Source organism: Elephantulus edwardii, unplaced genomic scaffold (assembly GCF_000299155.1).
Source record: "Elephantulus edwardii isolate Elephantulus edwardi_28Jun2011 unplaced genomic scaffold, EleEdw1.0 scaffold00032, whole genome shotgun sequence".
Classification (NCBI taxonomy): Eukaryota; Metazoa; Chordata; class Mammalia; order Macroscelidea; family Macroscelididae; genus Elephantulus; species Elephantulus edwardii.
The window spans coordinates 2,120,422-2,144,425 of record NW_006399782.1 but is presented as its reverse complement, the minus strand read 5'-3'; the positions used below and the strand labels follow the sequence as shown (position 1 = coordinate 2,144,425).

General features: G+C 37.4%; 1 protein-coding gene and 1 pseudogene across 1 annotated transcript in view; one reads left to right on the top strand and one right to left on the bottom strand.

Moving 5' to 3' along the window:
* UBXN7 (UBX domain protein 7) overlaps window positions 1-24,004 on the bottom strand; it is a 68,895-nt gene that overhangs the window by 34,179 nt on the left and 10,712 nt on the right. Inside the window, exons 2-3 of the mRNA XM_006884195.1 lie at window positions 8,044-8,191; window positions 5,863-5,930 (exon numbers count right to left, since the gene is read on the bottom strand). Of these exons, the coding sequence (XP_006884257.1) occupies window positions 5,863-5,930; window positions 8,044-8,191 (216 nt within the window). The remainder of the gene's footprint in view (window positions 1-5,862; window positions 5,931-8,043; window positions 8,192-24,004) is intronic.
* LOC102872253 lies at window positions 389-654 on the top strand (annotated as a pseudogene).

The following is a 24,004-nucleotide window of genomic DNA, read 5'->3' as shown; positions in this document are numbered from 1 at the left end:
TCCCGGGTCTCTTCCGGGTCCCTCTAGCGGCGTTCCCCGGTCTGGCGGCGGCGTTCCCCGGTCTGGCGGCCTCGCCCTCGCGCTGCGTCGCCTTAATAGGCAGTCTTAATATGGCCCCCAATTGATTATTAATATCTTACTTTCACATTCTATGTATGAATTGTGTGGATGAGATTTGAGGACTTGCTTCCGTTCACTGTAAGGTGGCAGTGGTGATAGGATGGTTTGTCACTTTAAAATTAGGTTACATTTTGAAGTGCCCGCTCTCCTATCTCTTATTTGCTATACTCCGGCCAACGGTCACAAAGGTGAATGTGGAAGCAGCTCCTTCACAGTCAACCTCTTCACAGTCAAGCTTACAATCTTGGCGGACACTCAGGACTCCAAGATGGCCTCCATCGTACCACTGAAGGAGAGGAAGCTAATGGATGTAAAACTGAGGGAGCTGCCCAGCTGGATACTGATGCGGGACTTCACCCCGAGCAGCACTGCAGGAGCGTTCCAGCGAGGCTACTACCAGTACTACAAGTACATCAATGTGAAGAAGAGGAGCATTGCCGGGCTGTCCATGGTGCTGACAGCTTACGTGCGTTCAGCAGCTACTGCCTTTCTTACAAGGAGCTCAAACATGAACTGTTACGCAAGTACCACTAAGAGGCGCCCTCCCCTTCTTGAATAGCCCTGTCACCTAGATTGAGAACTCTGTCCAATAAAAGATGACACACTCTGTTAAAAAAAAAAATTAAAATCTTGACTGACACTTCTACTTGTACCACTGAGAGACCCTGAGCCAAAGATACTCAGATAAACCACAACAGATTCCTTATCCACAAAAACTAAGATTACAAATACTTGCTTTAGGTCCCTATACATTGTGGCAATTTGTTACAGAGTAATAGATATTTAAAAGACTGTATTTGCACTCTGAATGGATCTTTTCCCTATGCTCAATTTTATACTATGCACTGGTCATGTGACTCTGTGAAATTAAATAAAAATCCCCCAATACTGAGCATTTCATTATACAACATCATGTGCACATACAAGCACACAATATAAACACATAATCACTGCTGCTGGTCGGAGCCAACTCCGTCCTGGGCCTTTTTTGGGGTTTCTGAGGCTGTAAATCACATGCACGGAAATTTTCCATTTTTCTCTCTGAGTCACTAACAGGCTCTAACAATAATAAATGCATTCATTTATATGCTAATATAGGCACTCTCCTCCTTTTCGATAATAGCTTCAGACCCACTAAAGGGTCAGCTATGAGTATGTTCTGACTCAAAAACAAAGTTTTAAAATACAGATTAGGAGGCCTATAGTTCAAATTAGATGTCAGCCCACTGGAAGGCCTGCTTCCTTCTTTCTCTGTAAGTGGCAGAGGAAAATACTTTCTTTCAGTATCTATACTCCCAGCACTTTCTGGAGACCACCATGTCCCATTTCTCATCTATGAAGGAGCTTTGTTGAGCAGGAGCCTAGGTACAAAAATGCACACTCCACTCCTGCCAATTATTTCTGGGTCCCCCTTTTAGGCTTATTTTCCTCTCTACTTAGATTAAAGGTATTACTGGGCACACATGTAGAGAACTTCCTTTACATATTTTTAGGGCTGGGACAGGATTATAGTATGCATTCCACCCTTAATACTTTTACAACTATTTGGTTTAATAGATCACAGGGGATCATTATAAAACTTCCATATTACATTACCATATATATTTATTTTGGAAAGACACATTAATCCATGAATCTCACTTTCTCACTATATATTCATATATCCATATGAAAGTTAATGTCAACTCTGATCTCATCAGAAAGTACTGAGAAGTTGTTTCACTCACAATGGAGGGTACAAATTTTCTAAAATTCTGATTTTTGTCTGAAAACTCATTCTTTTAATTACTTTTTCAAAGACCATCAGCTGTGTGCCTTGATGTAAGAGATTCACTTTGCTCATTTTCAAGAAAATGCAGCCGAATGTACAAGTTTAAATAACCATCACTTGTTTACCATCTTTCAAAATCATGTTTCATAAAAAAACAGCTAGCTCAGCTCACAAATTAACAACTATGTAAGTGTTTTACCATCAGATAGCTAACACTTTAGCATGCAAAAGTTCTTTATGCAGACACTCCATTTTATGATACAGAATATTAACAATCTGTATACTTAAGAGATTAAGACTTCATACAATTAATACTTTTTATTTCTTCCTTAGGAACATTATTATGCAAAACTTAGTATCATGGATCTCAAACCACATAAATGGCTGCTATAATTAAAAATGATGGGAGAAGAAAACTCTCCACAAACAGAAGTTCTCAAGTTACAACTGAGGTTTTACAATGAAAATTAAGACTGGCTTCCTAACTGTAGTTAAGTCATCTCATTCCCCTCTTTAATGTATGTAACTCTAGAGGTTAAAGGAGAAAAGCATGGTTTTAGATAGAACTTCTTTGATCCTTTGTTCAAAAAGCAAGATGGCACAGACTACAGTCCTTGTGGTTTTTTTCAAGGATCCTATCTTATTATTTAAAAGGGGAATGCAATTGAAAAATGAGTAAAGTACACAAGGAGACTTCATCAAAGATGGCATTCAGTAGAGGGCCAACACATACAAGAAGAAACATCAAAGACTATTAGCTACTGTTGTTAGATGTCATCTGGTTGATGACGACTCAAACTGACCCCTATGAACCATGGATTTGAACGTTGTCCAGTGCCATTCTCATCATCTCTGATATATTTGAGCCCTCATCACTGTGTTAGTCCATCTTACTGAAGGTCTTCCTTTCTGTGACACCTCCACCTTTCCAGGCATAATGTCCCTCTCTAAGGACCAGCATCCCTCCTAATAACATGCCCATAATAGGAGATAAACCTTCACCATCCTTGCCTCCAAGGAATACCCAAGCAGCACTTTCTCTAAGACATATTTGCTTGTTCTTTCGTCAGTCCTTGGGATATTCAGTACTGTTCTCCAACACCACAATTCAAAGGCATTGATTCTTCTCCTGTCATCATTAGTCACTGTCCAACTTTCTGGGCAGAGTACATAACTGATCCTTGACAGCAGATTTAACCAATGTAGTAAGTCTTTTGATTTATTTGACAACTCATGTCAAGGATGTTGATTATGGAAACTGTCAACTCATGTCAAGGATACTGATTATGGATCCAAGTAAGATGAAATTGTCACCACTTCATTCTTTCCACCCATCATGATGTTGCCCATTGGCCCAGTGGTGAGGATTTTTGTTTTCCTGATATTAAGATATAATCCATATTGAAGACTCTAGTCTTTGGTCTTATGCAGTGCTTTTTTATGTCCTCTTAAAATGTTTTAAAGTCCTCTTAAGTCTCATTAGCATTGTAGTTCTTATTGTTGTTGTGTACTGCTGAGGTGGAACTGACCCTCTAGCACCGTTTCAGAGAGAGTTAATTAATTACATGGAAGTACTCTGCCCATGTTCTCCCAGGGAGCAGCTGGCAGATTTGAACCACATACATCTGCAGTGGTTACACATAATTCATTACTACTAATCCAGATAGGTACACATCAAAACAATTATGGTATCTCATCTCACCCTAGTAATAACAGCAAAATTCAGTAAAAGACAGTAAACAACAAATATTGGCGAGGGTATAGAGACTGGAATGTTCATAAACTGCTACTGGAAATATAAAATAGTGCAACCACCACGGGAAGCAGTTTGACACTTCCTTCGAAAATTAGAAATAGAAATGACATTTTATCAAGCAACTCCACTACTAAGCTCATTTCCCAGAAAAACAAAAGCTGCAATACAGATATATGCATACCTATGTTCACTGCAGCATTATTTACAAAGAAATGGAAATAAACCAAGTCCAACAACAGATGAATGGCTAAAGAAACTATGATACATTCACAAATGAAGTAGTACACAACAATGAAGAACAATAAAGAATTTGCAAAACACAGCATAACAAAGTCAAATCTAGAAGACTGTGTTGAATAAAAGTCAATCATAAAAGGGCAAATAATGTATAAAATTACCACTATAAGAAGCTAAAGAAAGGTTTATGTATAGATAGACTCATTCTTGGAAAATTATCAGGGAGAGAGAAGGGAATAAATAATAAGTGGATAACAGATACATATCAAGATGGGTTAAGGGGAAAGGAAATATTCAATAATGGAGTGCTCAACACATTATTACTAAAGAGATGGAAGACAGGAGTAGAGAATAATCAATAGTAGAATTACAGAGAGGAAGTGTAAAAAATTACACTGTGGCTATTGTAATTAATGTTATAAAATATGTACGAGTGAAAAAATTTGCTTAGTAAACTTTCATAAAGTCTTAATTTAAAAAAAAAAAAGAGATAAAGCTTTCAAGAAGCTCCAAATTCTAATCATAACATTTATATGTGGGGAAAAATTACCAAAAAGGCTTACTACTACTTCTGGCATATTAATAGCATGATGACTCGCTAAGCCAAACAGTTCAGAAAACACATATACACTTCAATATTCAGACCATAGTTTTCTTCTGCCCACCTTTATATATTTCTGAATATAGAAGTTTCTTACAGTTAATATACCAAAGCTATCTAAAGATCCAGCTTATAAAAATTCTCCATTAAAGGGCTCTTTTAAATCCAAAGTTAAGGTTTCTTTCATATTCTTTGTCTTTTATTGTAACATTTCTTCTCTATTCATTTACCTAAAAATAGGTTCTACAGGTCTCTTGTTCTCACCTTTCAAAACAATTTCTCTACATTTGTCTCTCTGGAAATTAAGGTACGTCTGATATAGGCCATGGTCTTTGCATCTTGTTACACATCAGAGAGTTGGACAATGACCAAGGAGGATAGAAGGAGAATTGATGCCTTTGAGCTGTGGTGCTGGAGAAGAGTATTGAGAATACCATGGACTGCTAGGAAACCAAACAGATTCATCCTGGAAAGGGTTAAACCGGGTGGCTCCTTGGAGGCAAGGATTCTGAGACTCCGTCTAACATACTTTGGTCATGTTGTGACGAGAGACCGGTCCTTGGAGAAGGACATCATGCTTGGGAGGGTGGAGGGACAGCGCAGGAGGGGAAGGCCCTCTATGAGGTGGATTGATTCAGTGACTGGGATAATCGGGATGGGAGTGTCAGAGACAGTGCAACTGGCACAGGACAGAGCAGAGTTTAGGGCTGTTGTACATAGGGTTGCTATGAGTCTCAAGCGACTCGACGGCACATAACAACAACAACCATTAATATGCACAATTTCAATTTTTCTACCTGTTTGCTCAACTGGATTAAAACTATCTTCTCATTTTTTACATTAATGCATGAAAACAGTTAACAAAAGAGAAATTAGTTTATTAAACATAAACTGTAATTTCCCTTAAAGCTGATTATTGTGCAGCATCTTGACTACATACCCAAATTAACACATAAAAGACACTGTTCCTGCTGTATGATACAAAATCAGTACTTCTAGAAATGGAAACAGGAACTAAAAAATATATAAAAATTCTAATGATTTGGTAGCCATATAGGTATCTAGAAAATGAAAAATATTCCGGGTCTTTCATCTAAAACAGATTTATTTCCATTATAAGGCCATTTTTATTTTTGTTAACTTTAGTCCTTTTAGTTTTCTACAATAAATACATTTTTCTCAATATCGTTCACTCTTTGAAAAGAGCAATTGCACAGTATTTTGAGGAGTTTAAAATTTAAGAACTGACTCTATACAAAATAAAATACTATAAATTAACCAATAATACTCACTCAATATCATTTCACATATTAGCTTCATTAAGATCTCACGGATATCAATTAAGTCAAACAACATTAAGGGAAGAAATAAACTTACCACCAAATAAAGGTTCTGGTTCTACCAATATTTCCTGCTTTTGAGGAATTGGGGCACGAACTTCTTCTCTATTTATAAAAAAGAAAGGTAGGAAAATATAAAAAATAAAAATTCTGTTAATTATGTGTTATGATTAACAAGTAAAGTAGAAACACACCCCAGCAACAGCAGCAAAGTTCAACAGGACAACAAATGACAAGTGCTGGCAAGGATGTAGACAGACTGGAACTCTGATTCACTGCAGGCTGAAATGTAAAATGGTACCACCATTACAGAAGGCAATATGGCACTTGCTCAAAAAGTTGGAAATAGACATACCATTTGACTTTGCTATCCCACTATTAGGAATATACCCTTAAAAAACCAGAGTTGTAACACATATCAAAATATGCACTCATGTTTATTGCAGATTATTCACAATACTGAAAAGATGGAAGCAGCTCAAGTGTCTTTCAACAAATGAATGGATAGAAAAACTGCAGTACATTAACACAATGAAATACTATGCAGCACGGAAAAACAGTGATCTTATAAAATACTACATAACATGGACAAGTCTAGAAGACATTATGTTTAGTGAAATATCTCGGTCACAAAACAACAAATGCTGCATAAGACCAGTAGACCACTGTTATAAAACAGAGTGGACAATGGGGGCAGAGAAGAATAGGAAAAAGAGTAGGTAGATAATGAGCATTGTACTGGAATAGGTGAAGGAAAGGGATATCAGAAAGGGATGGATGATTAGTCATTATATGTATGACAATCTAAAACAAGACATACATTACAAAGTGAATTGAAGAGGGGGAAAAGAAGGGAGATGAAGGAAAATATGTATAAAGGAATGAATGCAAACCTAATCATTCTGTAAGCTTTCACCAAAATCAATTAAAAAATAAAACCAGACTTTGTGACTTTTAGGAACTATACTAAATCGTAATAATTTTTAAGATGGTCTCCCCATAGAAATCAACTGGAATAAAGTGTGTGACATAGACACTACAAATGTTTCATAAAGAGAAGAAACAGAAGAAGGGGGGGAAGTTCCTGTCCCCCTTCTCAACATTACTCAAGCAAAAAAGAAACAGGATATAAAACAACAAAAAAGTTCAAATCAACTGTCATCAAGTCATCCAAAGATTTAAAAAAACAAATTATCACAAAAAAGAGTTGAAAAACAAAAGTTTACCATATTTTCTTAGCATAACTTTCTGAGCACACATAGGAAACTAATACAAGAGTTTGGAGAAAAACACATAATGCACAAGCTAATTTTGAAATGTGCTAATAAAATCACCATTACATTACTAAGTAATTTATAAATAAGTAATGATAAAGTAAAATGAGCTTAAGCAAATAGACAGTGAATTTTATGTTAATTTTGAAAGCTAACATGGGAATTACTTTTAAACAGACTCAAACATAACCATGAGATGAATTGAGCTGCCAACCCAAAGGCAGGTAGGTTCTAATCTACCAGCAACTCTGCTAAAGAAAAACAGGCAATCTCCTCCTGTGAGATTTACAGCCTCTAAAACCTGCTGAAGGGTCAGCAAATCCTCTGAAGGCACATAAACTCTCTAGAGATAACCCTTCAGAATCTACTAGTAACTCATCTTTTCCAGTGAATATTATTCAGTGTCATGTAAAGCATGTCTTTAAAAACCAGTTCAATTCTTTCAGTTTTATCTTAAATATTAAGTTTTCTGATTAATGTTCTTAGCTAGTAATCGTAGCTTCCAAGTTTACTCTCTTCCTACTTATAATAAAAGTGAAATTAAACTCAACACTTGTTGTTCAGTTGTTTTTAATAGTAATAACTGACTGTTCCTGATACTGAAGACTCAGAATTCCAAATAATACCCTAAAAAAGAAATAATTTATCAACAATTAGTAATATCTTGTAATTTAAAAACAGCCAGTTAAACAAAGCACTCTAGAGAGCAATGGCAACCTATAGTGTTCTTTGGAGGATCAAGAAATAGATGTAACAGAGCTTTAAAGAATTTAAAGTACATAAGGTACAACTATTTCATCTCATGGTTTTTCAAACTACTTCAACCCTTAATTTTTCAAAAGCAAAAAAACTAACCTAACTTTAATAAAAATATAACGGTTAACTGAGGCAAGGGGAATTTGCTCCTAACAAGAAAAAAAAAATATATATATATATATTCATACTCTGTATGTGGTCTCACAGTGGAGACACTTGCTGAACTGGTACTGGGCTCTTCAGCAATTCCACCACCATCCAAAAACATTGTGACAGCCATCTCCAGATTATTGTTGCAGGCTTCAAGCATGTGTTTTCCTACACTTTCACTTGCACCTGAAAAGACAGGGGAGGAAAAGTGAAAAAAGATATTCTCTTATAATCTGCTCATATCAGAATACAGAGTTGTCAAGAAAATCAATAGTACCCTTTTCTTTCTTTCTTAAGGATAACCCATTAGTTTACTTCTCAACTGCTGGCTGTCTAAAGTGAAATGAGCTTGAAGGCAAAGTTAGAACCGACTCACAGCTGACCCTCCCATGGATTTTCAGAGACAGTAAATCACACAGGAGATTATTAATCTTTCTCCCTAGCAGCAATTTGTGGATTTAAACCTTGTGCCTCTGGGTCAGCAACACAACTCTTTACAATTAAGTCACCAGCGCTCCCTTTTAAGAGAAAGCAGCGTTAAAACATAAGTCTTCATTCATAATTTTAAAAAACCCAAACAACCAGACAATGTGCTGTGTCTAAAGTGTAAAATAAAACTCACATTCTACTGGAAACAAAGGAGGATGCTTCAATGATTTAGATCCTCCCAGAAGAACTGTGGGTGAGCATTAACATTACTGGTAAGTATATTCCCTTTCTCCTGGACCCAAGAGCCTACTATCTGGTTCTAAAAGCTTTCTGAGGTCCCAACTCTTCTCACTATTTCTTAGTTGTTGGAATTGACAGAAAGCCTCATAAGCAGTTCCTTAGTTCACCTCTGCCTTGCATGCGGACTTCTGAGTTGTAAAACAACCCAGTAGTAGATGGAATTTGCTCCAGGACTTAAGAACAATAAATGACATAGTTGAACCTCTACATCTTGTGATCCCTAACCTTTATAATATAATAGACAAAGTACTAGTCAATAGGCCTTTTATTGTAAGAACTACCTTCCCTCTGTAACTTGATCGGTGCCACTATTAGAGCCTCTACGTGGAATATTACTGCTTTTCAATTTTTGACTCATGTACGTTTACCTTGTTAAATTTGTGTCTTCTAGGCTGCAACACTTCCATATTACATCTTCACGGATATGAACATGCACGGCTAAGCACAATTGATAACAATGCATCTAAATTCCAAAATCAATCTCCATAACAGTCTATGTGTTTCCTATTGCCAAAGGGGCCCTTTAGAGTAGTGAGAGAAGATCTTCACCCTGAAACCTACAGCATCCCTTTACAGCAGGAAGTAGCTAAGAGAATACACTGTCCCCTTTTCCCTAGGAATCAGGGTGAAGTCTCTCTCAAGGAGGGGTGATAGGGAATGGCAAAGGACACACTGACAAAGGAGATTAATCAGAACTGGCTTTGACAAGTACTGTGGCAATTGGACAATTAAAACAGACTTTCAAGGGGGGGGGAGAAGAAACTGGGGAGGAGGGTAGAGAAAATAGTGCAACAATGAATGAATGAAAACCCCAAATCTCTGTAAATGTTCATTAAAATTAATAAAATTTAATTTAAAAAAACAACGCATATTCTAGAAATTCAGAAATGTTTTCCGTTAGGACAGAAGAAAATCCTATTTGGAACTAGGTGAGGTGGTGTCTTTGGTGGTTATTACGGCAGAGTTATTGCTAGAATAAGGTGGGTCCTAAAGAAAGTGTGAACTATAACTTTTCTGTTTTTAAAAACAGTATTTTTTAAACCAATGGAAGAAAAGTGAGATGGGGCATTTTCATAAATACACAAGTAAAAATCCAGTAAGAGTCAATTCTCAATCATTTAAAACTGGTTCTATCACTAGTCAAACAATCCTGACAGTTTACAGCATTTGTGAATAAGTAATGTAAGTACACTGTTAGATACCAAGTAAACCGGCACAGTCCTTTTTAAAAAACAATTTTCCATGAATAAAGAAACAACAACAACAAAAGTATGCTCCTTATTAATCTTATTAGGAATTAAAGTGTGACACTCCGTAACTCCCCACAAAGACAGGCTGAAGTCCTAAGCCTGGTACTTGTGACTAAGTCAAGTGGGTCTTATGTCAGTTTTATAAAAAGGGAAAAGAGATGCGCACACATGCACGCGCCCACACACACGTTAGGTGTTGTATGAATAACGGTCATGGAATGGCAAGCAATACCTGAGGTTGCAAGAATCTCTTTTCCAAGAATAGAGCACAACTGGCCAGTACCCTCTAATCTATGGGACTCAAATTTCTGTTTCTTAAAGTCAACCTCTAGTGGCATTTTTCTTATGGCAGTACTAGGTACATAAAATGGGCTGCTAGTCAAAAGAAACTTACATAAAATCATACATGCACAAGCATAGCTTCAATTATTAAAAAACTGGAAACAACAAACCTATACAATAATTTCCAATTTACAATGGAGTTCTCAATTCCAACTACTCTATGAGAAATTGGTTCAGACAGAAGTTGAATACCTATTCTTTTCATTATCATTGCCTTTTATTATTCTTATCTCTATAAATCTTATCTTTGAACATCTGTGACTGAACATCTGACAATGACTGTCTCAGCAAATTACATGCTATAACTGTCAGTGTTAATACATTTTACTAAAAATGAGGTATGAATAAAATGCCACATATACCTTTAGTTGCAGTTAGTACATCTTAATGCAAATGTATAAAAAATAAGTGACTACATGCATTATTCAATTGCTTCATATGTACGTAAAAGTCTGACAATGAAAAAGGAAGACCAAACAGCCAACTTCAGTGCCTGCAGCCTATGAGCAATGAGACCAGGGAAAGTTCAGAGTTCAGGGCCAGTTTGCTCTGGAATGGAACATTATGACTGATCCATGCCATAAATTCAAGCACATGGGTCCTTGACATTTTCTTAAAACCAAAGAGCAGTGAAACTTAACTAGTAAATTTGGCTGCTTTAATCACTATACTCTTTTAAATACGGTATTAAATCTAAACAATAACAATTTTAAAAGTTTATCCAAATGAATTGGTATGTTTATTTTATAAGATTAGAACTATATGAAAAAGTTATGGAAATGACCATCCTCCTGCGGGGCAGCTGGTAGATTTTAACCAAGTGCATTTGGGACTGTAGCATAGCCTCTTACCACTAGACCACCAGAACTGCAAATAGCAAATGGGTATGTGGTATAAAGGGGCTTGAAAAAAATTTTCAGTGACAATACCACACACAAATTTATAAAGTGTTTTATCTAACAATGTATAAAACATTGTAAAGAGAAATCAATACACTTTGAAAAACTAACATGGTATCTGAGTAATCAACAAAGAGATAACTAACAAAAACATCTCAGATAAAAGTTGGGAGCTCTGGTGGTCTCGTAGATAGAACTCTGTGCAGCCTACCCAAGAGTGGGCAGTTTGAATGTACCAGCTGCTCTGCAGAGAAAGATGGGCACTCTCTCTCCTCTCATGCTATTTACAGCCTCAGAAAATGCACTAGAAAATCAGCTATGAGTCAGTTCTGACTTCATGGCACATATCAACATGATGAAAATGGGTAAAAAAGAGAAATTATTTTATTAAATGCTGAGAAGGATAATGTATTGATAGAACTGTAAAAAAAGGGTGGGTGTAGAGGCAGTAGCTTCTAACTTTCTTTAACTTTACATGGGGGAAGCACCTCTATCAGTACCAACAATACCAGCCTAGAGACAATTCTTACAGTATCAGACTCACCACAATCCTCATCCCCTCTACAACCCCATCCTCTTTACTCACCCCACCCATACATTATTCTAAACTTTTTCTACCAATTCTAAGACCACTCATCCTCTCATAGCATAGCATAGCATGTGTCCTCTGCTGGTTTTGGTAATTGGTTACAATGGTCCTACAGAACTCAGAGACACAGAACTAGTCCCTACCGATAGCATGCTTAAAGTGAAATAAATCTCATTCTTTCTTCTAAAAAGAGTACTCTGTCTGTACTATCACTTTTAAGACTGAATTGAATCTTTTGGCAGTCTACATTCAGATCTTTCAGCAAATCACAAATTCAAAGGCATCAACTCTTCTTTAATCTTCCTCATTCACTGGCAAACTTTCACATTCATATGAAAATATCATGGCTTGGGTCAGGTGCACCTTAGGTTTAAAGTGACATCCGTGTTCTTTAGAAATGCCCTATGCAATACAACAATTTGATTTCTTTACCATATTTATGATCATTAATTTTATTAGAAAAGTAACAAGTGATTAGAATTCAGGGTCAGGAACGACTCAGGGACTATTTCTTTAATCAGAACATCTCCTTGGCACTGTCACAGGTAGGAATCTCGTTTGGCCTTGGGCCACTAAAGCTAGTCTGTTTTCCCTTCCCTGACAAGTGTTATCAAACTCTTAGCCCTGCCGAGGCCATCCTCTCTCACTGCCTTAACCCTACTGCTTTGGCCTCTGCCATCCTTTTTCAAGCAAGTATTACAAAAGCTCTTACAGCTCTACCACTTTTAAGTACCAGTGGAATCCCACTCCATCTCAAGCCTGGACCCAAAGGCATTCAGTCTCAACTCTGTGGGTCAGCACATCTAGCTCCCTGACAAATGCCAAAAGGTATGCACTCTGTGGGCCAAGATCCCATAGCTGTCTCACATCTAACTGTTTCTTATGGTTCTTGTCTTTGCTTCTGTCATCTCATTCTGCTGGGTCCTAGTTCAAGGAAGTTTCAGCACTGGGCTTTCAAGCCCAAAGGATAAAATGCACTCTAGTTCTTCTTCCTTGATGGTACTATTGCATCTTTCTTTTTTATTTTTTTAATTATTATTAAATTTTATTAGTTTTAATGAACATTTACAGAGATTTGGGGTTCTCAGTCATTCACTGTTGCACTATTTCGTCTTTCAAACTCTGGGACAGCCCTCTTAAGCCAAGTGGGATGACAAAATTGACCAATCCTCACATTATTACTCTATACATCCTATTTAATATTATCAACACTTAAAAGCTAAGAATTTATCAATTATTCCACAGAATTAATTTCCATCATACCACTTTCTTCAATATCCCAGGAGCAATGAATTAAGTGTTGCTAAACAAGGATACTAATTTAAGATAAAAGAAGGGCCATAAATAACTTTAGTGTCCAAATACCTTTGTGGGAAAACAGGAAAGGCCAACATAAGGTGCCATGGAAGGTTAACTAAAACCAACAGGGCCACTGAGGTTATTCTTACTAAGAATGACCCTACAGAACAGAACACAACTGCACAAGAGGCTTTGCAAGGCTATAAATCTTTATGGGAGCAGATCACCAGGTCTTTCTTCTGTGGAAGAAACTGGGTGGGTTTTCAGTGGCTGACCTTTCAGACACTGTCTCAGTGCTTAACCCTTGTGCTACTAGGACTCCTTAGGATCATTTCTTGCTGCTAGGTGCCATTGAGTCAGCTCACACTTACAGTGATCAACAAAAGAAAACACTGCCCACTCCTGCACCATCCTCACAATCAGTGCTGTAGCTCAGACCACTGCTATAGACCCTGGAGCAATCCATCTTGTTTAGGGCCTTCACCTTGTTTATCTGTGACCCTCTACCAAACATGTCTTTTTTTCCTATTAACATGCAAAAAGACACCGGGTACTCAGGGACAACCAGGTGGAATGACACTGTGACTGCTGCAATAGGCCCTTGTGTGTCAGGAAGTGTGAGGATGGCACAGGATAGAACAGGGTTCAGGTTTTTTGTTCACAGGGTCACTATGAGTCACACTTGACTCAAAGGCATCTAACAGCTACAAGGGACAAGGATACCAAGCAGTTGGAATAAATATATCAAAATTTTGCCTCAACTGGTCTTAAACCCAAGTAATGAAGACAAAAATGTTCCCTTTGTACTTAAGCAAGGGTATTTAAATAACTGAAAATCATTCCCACTGAATCATAATCAACTCATAGCTGCTTTTCCAGCAGGTTTTTAGAGACTATAAAAATTGCACTAGAGGAGACTGCTCATCTTTTTCCCACAGGGCAGCTGGTGGATTCAAACCATTTACCTTTTGATTGGGAAGTGCAACTCTCTACCAACTATGCTACCAGAGTTACTTCTGAGTGTACAGCAAACACATTAAGTGTCTTGATACTACTTAGTAATTATGTGACTTTGAACAAAAATTTCCTCAAGCCTCTATGTCCTTGAGCAAAAAGCAGGGAAATGACCAGCTTCAAGAAATTTTTGCAAAAAAAAAAAAAAAAAGACAAGACATTTTTTTACTCTTTCCACTATCTTTCTTGCCACCACAATGACGTGCACGAATGTCCTGGATGACGCTCTCAAGAGCATCAACTATGTTGAGAAGAGAAGCAACTGCCAGTAGTAATTCACTTCCTAACAGTGATTACTGACATCACTAACAGTGATGAAGGCGGCTACACTGGCGTATTTGAAATCACTGATGAAAACAGAGCAGGGAAAAGACTTTTGTCAACCTCACAGGCAGGTTTAACAAGTATGGCATTACCAGCCCCAGATTTTATGTGCAACTCAAAGATCTAGAAAAGTGGCAGAATAATCTGCTCCCATCCCATCAGTTTAGTTTTACTGTATTAACAACCTCAGCTGATAGCATGAACCACAAGGAAGCAAAATGAAAACACACAGCGGGAAAAATCCTGGGATTCTTTTTCCTGGGATGCAAATAAAATGCCTTTATGTATTAAAAAAAAAAAAAGACATTTTTGTATGAATCAGGAAAATTCACATTAAAGAGTTTGGTAGTGGTGGTGGTGTGTACTATCAAGTCATAAGTGACCCTCTAGTGAGTTTTCAGAGGCAGTAAACTGCACAAGACTACTCATCCTCCTCCCACAGAGCAGCTGGTGGATCCGAACTAAGTGCATTAGGGATTGCAATGCAGCTTCTTACCACTAGACCACCAGAGATCCCTAAATAGCTTAGTACAGTTCTGCCAACTAGTTAACCATTAATACTGGCTGCTGACTGCTCTAAGTTACACAGTACGAAAGCTGCACACAAGTGACAAAAAAAAGCATCAAGTGTGAATGCTTATATATAACCTATGGAGAATCCTATTTTGCCAGCTAGTAAACAGACAGTAATATGTATCACAGTTTTCTTTCTCTTACTCATCTGATACTATGAACATGTGTTTCATGTATATAAGCAGTCAATTAAAAAAAATGCAGTACAATTAAGAAATAAAATGTTAAACTGGAACAAAATTTATGTTATGGGTAAAGAATAAAACATGACAGTAAACCGCTCCAAAGAAATTTGGAAAAACTGGAACAACTAAACAGTTCCAATGTGACGTGACTGAGAAGCAACAAGGAATAATGCAGTAGAAAACATAGCAAAAGTATGTTGTTAGATCTAGTTGATTCTGTTCTTAGCGACCTCACATGGCCGAATAAAAATGTGTCAGGATTCTCAAAGTTAAAGCCTTTATGGGAGCATATCAACAGGTTTTTCTTCCTTGGAGTTGCTAAATGGATTTAAATCGCCCATCTGTTGATTAGTGGCTGAATACTCAACCCATGTGTCACCAGAGTCCCTATGATAAACTAGACAAGATAGTCTTCCAAAGTCTCCCAAGATACTCCTATTAGGTCTCTGGAAGATTAAGTATTTTTAAAAGAGGTTCTACAGAGAAAGACCGTTGACACAAACAAACTTTACAATGGAAATAACTGATATTTTAAGGCAGGCACTGACATCTAATCAGAATTAACCATTTAATGTTATAAGTCTGAAACAATGTGTATCCAAAATGGCTTTACAGTCCCTCTGTTGACAATGTGATGATGATTTCCATCAGTGGAACCTGTTAGGAGGAGAACTTGCAAAAGCGTCCCACACCTTACAACCAAGAGAAGACAAAAATAGATGAATGGGACCCTCTAAAAATCAAATCTCTATGCACATCCAAAAACTTCTCCAACAGGGTAAAAAGGGAAGCCATAGACTGGGGAAAAAATTTGGCAATGACATGTCTGATAAGGGACTTATATCTAGAATTTATATAATACTCAAGCACCATAACAAGGTAAGATAAATAACCCATTTGCAAAATGGGCACAGGATATGAACAGACACTTCACCAAAGAAGACATTCAGATGACAAACAAACACATGAAGAAATGTTCAAAATCCCTAGCTCTAAGACAAATGCAAATCAAAACAACTATGAGATATCATCTCACCCCAGTAAGAATAGCAAAATTCAAAAGAGCAGCAAACAATAAATGCTAGTGAAGTTGTAGAAAAACTGGAACCCTTATTCACCATTGGTGGGAGTGTAAAATGGTGCAACAACTACAGAAGACAGTATGGTGCTTTCTCAAAAAATTGGAAATAGAAATACTATTTGACCCAGCAATTCCACTACTGGGAATTCAAAAAACTAGAACTGCCACACAAGCAGATATACGCACACCCAAGTTTCTTGTGGCTCTGTTCACAACAGCAAAGAGTTGGAAACAATCCAAGTGCCCATCAACAAATATATGGATAGAAAAGGTATGGTATATTCACACAATGGAATACTATACTACATTGAAAAACAAGGAACTCAAGAAATATTATACAAAATCTATGTTCTGGAGGACATTATGCTCTGTGAAATATCTCAGTCACAAAAGGACAAATACTGCATAGTGCCACTGTTGTAAAATGGGACTAATATCGGGGTCGGGGGTGACTAAGAAAAGAGAGGATAAATAATGTATACTGCATTGAAACAGATGAAGGGGAGAACTGTTTAAAAGGAATATATAATTAGGTATTATTTTCATGACAAGATTCCAGAAAAAGAAATGCACAATAAAGTGGACTCTGGGCTTGGGGGTATAGGGACATTGTATAACAGTGAAAGATTTTTTTTTCTTTTCAAAGAGAAAAGCGAACCGAGAGGTGGGGTGGGCAGGGACGAAAATGTGCAATAATGAATGAAGGGGAAAAAATTAGATGGGAAGAATATGCTGTAATATATATGTATATATGGCATTAAAAAAAAAACTTCCCACAAAAAAGTACACCAACACATGAGGACTTTTTTGCTAAAGGAAGCACCTACTAAAGTATATGGAAGACAAGACTAAAGTTGAATTAGAAAGGCACCAAAGACAAAGCACATAATTCATTTTTTCACATAAAACCAAACTATTTGTCTTGTCTATACTTACTGCAATTGTTCTTACATATCACTTATTCTATTACTTCGGTGCAGTTTCAGAACTAGAAACAACTGAAAGAAAGTGAAAACTTCCAGTGGTTCTTAGTGCCACAGGGTACAAAGGACATTTGTTATCTGAGAGACCATTTTTGGTGTTTCATGGCATTTAGTGGATAGAAACCAGGCATGCTGTGGTAGACTAGAAAATGCTCTCCCATTAAAGACAGTGTTGACACACTGGTTTCAGACTTCTGGCTTCAAAATTGTGAGAAAATAAACATGTATGATCTTAAGCCAAGCAGCTTATGCTGGTTTGTTACAACAACTACAGGAAAACTAATACAAGCACTAAACCGTCTGCAATGGGTAGAATAGTTATGTTGTTAGGTGCTGTCAAGTATGACCCACAGTGACCCAACAAACAACAGATCTAAACCCTGTCTTATCCTGTGCCATCCTCACACTTCCTGACACACTAGAACCCATTGTGGCAGTCACTGTGTAAAACCACCTGGTTGAGGGCCACCTACTCCTTCGCCGACCCTCTAAGTTTCCGAGCATGATGTCCTTCTCCAAAGAATAGTCCCTCCTAGGAACACGCCAAAGTAATGTGAGGGGAAGCCTCATCCTTTTTGCCTTTTAAATAGCACTTTGGCTGCACTCTCTCCAAGACAAATTTGTTTGTTCTTTTGGCTGTGCATGGGATGTTCAGCACTCTTTTCCAACACCTTAGTTCAAAGGCATCAATTCTTCTGTCATCACATGTATCTGATTCAGGCCATGGTCTTTCCAATCACTTGCTATGCATCTGAGAGCTGGACAATGCTATAAGGATGACAAGATGACAGAATAAAAAACTGTCCTTACAAAAATGGCAATGTTGTTGTCATTATGTGGCATCAATTTGACTAGACTAACAGCAACTCTACTAACAAATCCGAACCCTGCCCTAAGAAATCCCATAACTCATTAAATCATTCTCAATTCTTCCCTTCTGTCACCTAGCTCACAATGGGTTCTACCATCTGTGTTATCCAACATTCCAATCACTATGCACATGTACCTATTTAAACTGTATGATGTGATTTGTTGTTAGGCATTGTAGTAGAAGTGAGAGATGGATAAAAGCATCTTGAGAGTGTAGTAGAGAGAGATGTCAAGAAAGGTTTCCCAGATTGACAACAGGGTGAGGGCAGGACATGCACATCCTGCAAGTCACACCTAGCATCTGCACGTGTTTCAGAAGCAAGTCTGGCTAACATAGTACGAAATAGGCCTAGGCCCAGGGTCACCGACACCCATTTCCCACACTCCCAAGTAAGAAGCAGAAAAGGCAAAGTTTCACTGCCATCAAGAAAGATGATCCAGGAGTTGGGTGTCCTTTGGACCGGAGATCCTAAGTCTTCACTTTCTGTAAGCAGTCATGCCATCTGCACTATGCAGGCTGTTGATGAGTGTTACTCATTCTTCATAAAGTTCACCTTCTCAAATTATCTGTTTGCTCACAGACTGAACAGGTATGGAGAAAGGATAAAATCCTAAACCATACCTTATTTAAACCATGCAATGTTCCAGTGCTCTGTTCAGCAACTGCTTCTTGCACTATTTCACATGAGCACAATTAAAAGTTCTGGATTCCCATTCTTCTTAATGTTAGCCATAATTTGTTTTGATTCACACAGTCAAAAGCCTATGCATAGTCAATAAAACACAAGTAAATACCTTTCTAATAGTCTCTGTTTTCAGTCAAGTCCATCTGGTATCAGTAATGAGATCCTTTATGTCACAACCTCTTCTGAAACCAGCCTGATTTTAGGCAGACCTCTGTCAATACACTGTTCCAATTATTTTTTTTGTTCCAATCATTTTTTAATAATCATCAGCAAGATTCTTCTAGCATGTGACATTAATGATACTGTTCAATAATTTCTGCACTTTGTTGGATCATCTTTTTCTGGAATGGGAACAAATATGGAACTCTTCCAGTTAGTCAGCCAGGCAAAACTGGCTTCTATAGCACGCATGTTTGTTTATACCTTGCTCTTATGGATAAAGCAATAGTCCTGTCAGTTTGTGATACCATGGAGATTACTAGATGTTGATCATAGAGCAGCAAAAGGAAATTCTGAAGATGATGAAACTGTGCTTCATCTTAATTGGTGGTGGTAATATGACTACCAAATCATATTATACATCTAAAAATTTATTACTGTATATTACTATAAATCAATTTTTAAAAGATTTTGGGATGTGTTAGCCAAAGATGGCTGTACCCGCACCACATAACAGAGGCTGTCTCGTACTCAAGTGTAGCTGAGGACAACCAGTGGAGGCACTGACTGTTGAAAGAAGGGGAAATACAAGGCTTCATGACGAAAAATCATGAATCAGATAATATGGCCAAAGGGAGCGCTGGTGGTCTAGTGGCAAGAAGCTGTTCTGCAATCCTGAAGGCCTGCAGTTCAAATCCACCAGATGCTTCGCTGGAGAAGGAGAGGCAATCTCCTCCTGTGCTAGTCGGATCCGTCTTGATGGTACACAACAAAAGACCCAACAAATCAGATGATATGACCAAGGAAAACATAATTCTATTGATACTATAATCAGAAAAATTCACCAACTTTCAGAAGTAGAAAAAAAATCTACCTGAACATGGATCAGCATATACTGGACTTAATGCTGCTCTCTGTAATAGCAAACAGTCATTTTCTACACATTCCCTCTCCCCTCCAACACATCTTAAATGTGACAAAGGCTCAGATAGTTGTTGGCTTACCAATAGCAGTTATTCCACTTACGACAGCACATTTGACTTACAAATATACCTTGGAGTACAGGTTATCTGAGCTGTGAAACTTGTGCTGTAACATAGATGGATTTGCTTGCTTATTTTTGGAGGGTTTTTACCCTGTTGTCTTATAGCTATACCTGTAAATGGTGGCCTAGCAGCCAGTATATGTCAGCTTTGTTCCCAGAGAAAAGAAACAATCTGCTGGATCAGGATTTCTAAACCGGTCTTTAGAAGATGCTTTTCCGCCACCCAAGTAGGTATATGCACACCTATGTTTATCTCAGCTTTGTTTGCAATAGCAAAAAGTTGGAAACAACCCAAGTGCCCATCACAAACGAATGGATAGAGAAGCTTTGGTATATTCACACAATGGAGTACTTTGCTGCATTGAAAAACAAGGAACTCATGAAATATTATACAAAATGAGTGACCCTGGAGGACATTATGAGAGTGAAATATCTTAAGTCACAAAAGGATAAATACTGCATAGTGTCACTGCTGTAAAGAAGAACTGACATCAGAGTTGGGGGAAACTAAGAGGGGTTAAATAATGTATACTGCATTGAAACAGATGAGAGAGAGTATTGTTTAGGAGTTGGTATGATTAGGTATTATTGTCATGACAAGAATCCAGAATGAAAGCTGCATAGTGGCATGGACTAGGACGTACATATAACAATGAAATTTTTTTTTTAATTTTTTTTTTTACTTTTCAAAGAGAAAAGCAAACTGCGGGTAGAGGGCAGGGAGGAAAGTGTGTAACAATGAATGAATGAAAATTTAAAAAAAATAATTTAAAAAAAATCCAGAATATACTAAAACTTTAAGTTGGAGAACAAAAAAGGGAAGAATTTGCTTGTCATTTCTCAAGCTTAAAGAAGTTAAAAACAAATTCAAGTTGCAATTTAAATTGCGTTGCAATACTGAGAGATGCTACGGGTAAAATCTTGAATGATCCTGAAGTCATCAAAAGAATTTGGAGCTTATTCGGAAAGCCACTGTACCAAAAAGAATAGGTTGACACTGAAATATTTCAGGAAGTACCTTATGATCAAGAACCAATGTTAATGACAGAAGTTACTATTTGGATTATATTTATCATAAAAGCATATAGGTAGTGACAAGTACTCTGTGACCCTTTCACTTTAATTAAGGACATAGGTTTAATACTTGCCTTTCAGCTGAACATCACTCACCTAACATCTTATTTCAATGGCTCCACTCCACCACTGAGATCACTTCTGGAAGAGTGAACTAATTATCACTTTGGAAATAATGCCTTAATAAAATAAAAAAAAAATTTTTAAAAAAGGTGCTTTTTCCCATTTTGCTTCAGATTGTGTCTGCAGCTTATCTTGAGTCTAGGCTATATATAAGCTATTCGTGAACGCCCTGCATTTATCTGAACCTGACCTAGAAACTTCCAAAAGTAACCTTATTTAGAATCTTGGAAGCAAGTATAGACAAAAATAAAATGCTTTAAAAAATAAAAAAGATTTTAGGCTTGTATTTTTTGTTTTATTTTTACGTCTTTTTTCAAGTAATTAATGTTTACTGTATTTTGTAAAAGTACCATTGCAACTTTTTAAGAGGTCCTTTCCTACAAATGTTTGAGAGCAATGACCTTGTTGTACTACTATACCATCAAGTTGTCTGCAACTCATAGGGACCCTACGTACAGTAGCTTTGAACCCTACACCATCTCAAGCCAATCTCGTTTCCAACAGATCTAATCCCATTGACCCAGTCACTTACATCTCTAAATAATTTTCTCTGTAACTCAAGAATGGGTCACAAGATGGTTTTCTTAAGGTTATCTCCCAGCCCTTTTGGGGGAAAAAACCTGAGTAATCAGTTGATTGCCCAACTGTATAGACCTAAGTAGTTCTGGTAGAACTGTGGTTAAACCTTCAATTGCTATCTGAAAGATCAGCAGTTCAAACAGACTTAACTGCTCTCAGGAAGCCAACTGTTTTCATGACTGACTTGGAAATTCCATGCTGCAGTTCTTCTCTGTCCTATAGGGTTGTTCGGTGTGAGGATGGGAGGGTAAAATTTATATAACTCTAATACTGATGTTTGATGTATCATCACTCTCTCCGAGTTTCTCTTTAGTCGTCTCTGCACTTCATTGTTTTATACTCCCTCAGATGCTGCTATTCATTTAGGCTTGGGTTCTCCCTACAAGATAGCTTCACTTGAATATTCAGATGCTGTGAATATAACTCCTCAGCCTGTACTCTTTCATTTTAGACTCTATACTTATTTATTAAAGAGCTCTGTTTGGAAATTCTATTAATCCAATTTGTTGTTGATGTTAGGTGTTGCAGAGTTGAATAAGTCTCACAGCAACCCTATGGACAACAGATCTGAACCCTGTCCTATCCTGTGTCATCACCATCATCATCATCATCATCACTTCTGACACTAGAGCCCACTAGACTAGAGTCACTGCGTAAATCAACCTGGTTGAGGGTCTTCCTCTCTTTCACCAATCCTGTCTTTCCAAGCATGATGTCCCTCTCCAAGGAATAGGGTCTCCTAACAACCTCCCCAAAGTATGTGAGACAAAGTATTGTCATCTTTGCCTCCAAGGAGCACTCTGCCTGTACTTTTCCCAAGACATCTGTTCTTTTGGCAGTTTGGAAGATATCCCGTACTCTTCTCCAACACAACACGGTTCAAAGGTATCAATTCTCTGTCATCCTTATTCACTGTCCAACTCTTAGACACACAGCTAGTGTATGAAAAGAACAGAATCAGGTACATCTTGGTCCTCAAACTGACATTGTTATACCTCACTAATTTGTAGAGACCCCTGGCAAGAGACGTTCCCAATGCATTACATCTTCTGATCTCCTAACTGTTGGTTCCAAGTGTGTGGATTGTGGATCCAAGGAAGAAGTGGTTGTTGACAGTTTTAATCTTTTCTCCATCTATCTTGATTTTGTCTATCAGTCGAATGGTAAGAATTTTTGTTTTCTTGATATTGAGATAGAATACATATGAAGACTGTAGTGCTTAATCTTCTGCAGCTACTGCTTCAAGCCCTCTTCACTTTCAGCAAGCAAGATTGTCATCTGCATAATGAAGTATGTTGGTAAGTCTTCCTCAGATCCTGATGCCACAATTTTCTTTATAGAGTCCAGTTTCTCAAATGATTTGTTCAGCATACAGACTGAAAAAGCAGGGAGAGAGGATACAACCCTGACACACTACTTTCCCAATTTTAAACCATGTAGTATTCTCTTATCTGGACAACTGTCTCTTGGTCTAGATATAGGTTTTGCATGAGCACAATCAAGTGTTCTCAGATTCCCATTCTTCTCAATGTTAGTCATAATTTGTCATGAGCCACACGGTCAAATGCCTTTGCATAGCCAATAAAGCATAAATAAACATTCTTCTAATATTCTCTGCTTTCAGTCATCAACAATTATAGCCCTGATGCCACTGCCTCTTCTAAACCCAGCGTGAACTTCTGGCAGTTCTCTGTCAATGTACTTGCTAACGTATGTTTGGATGATCTTCAGCAATATTATTTTATTAGTCTATAATAATCCAACTTTGCTTACCCAAAATATACCTATCTGGGGTAGATGTACTATTTCATATCTTTATAAAAATTATATAACTATATGTCTAATATGTAATTCCCAAACTTAATTTTTGCTTCTTCAACTTCAAACTTCTAGAGTCAGTTCCTCTGCTACTAACTTATTTTTAGGTCACCAGTATCCTTCTTGGATTAATGTAACAGTCTTCTACTGATCTTTGTACCTATTTATCTCTTCTTCACTACAGTCAACATCTCCTTTTAAAAATGCAATATTATTCAAAATGGGTGACCCTGGAGGACATTATGCTGAGTGAGGTATCTCAGTCACAAAGGGACAAATGCTATATGGAGCCACTGTTGTAGAATGAGGCTAGCATTGGGGTGGGGGTAAGACAGAAAAACTGGATGAAATATGTTAACGGCATTGAAGTCTATGGG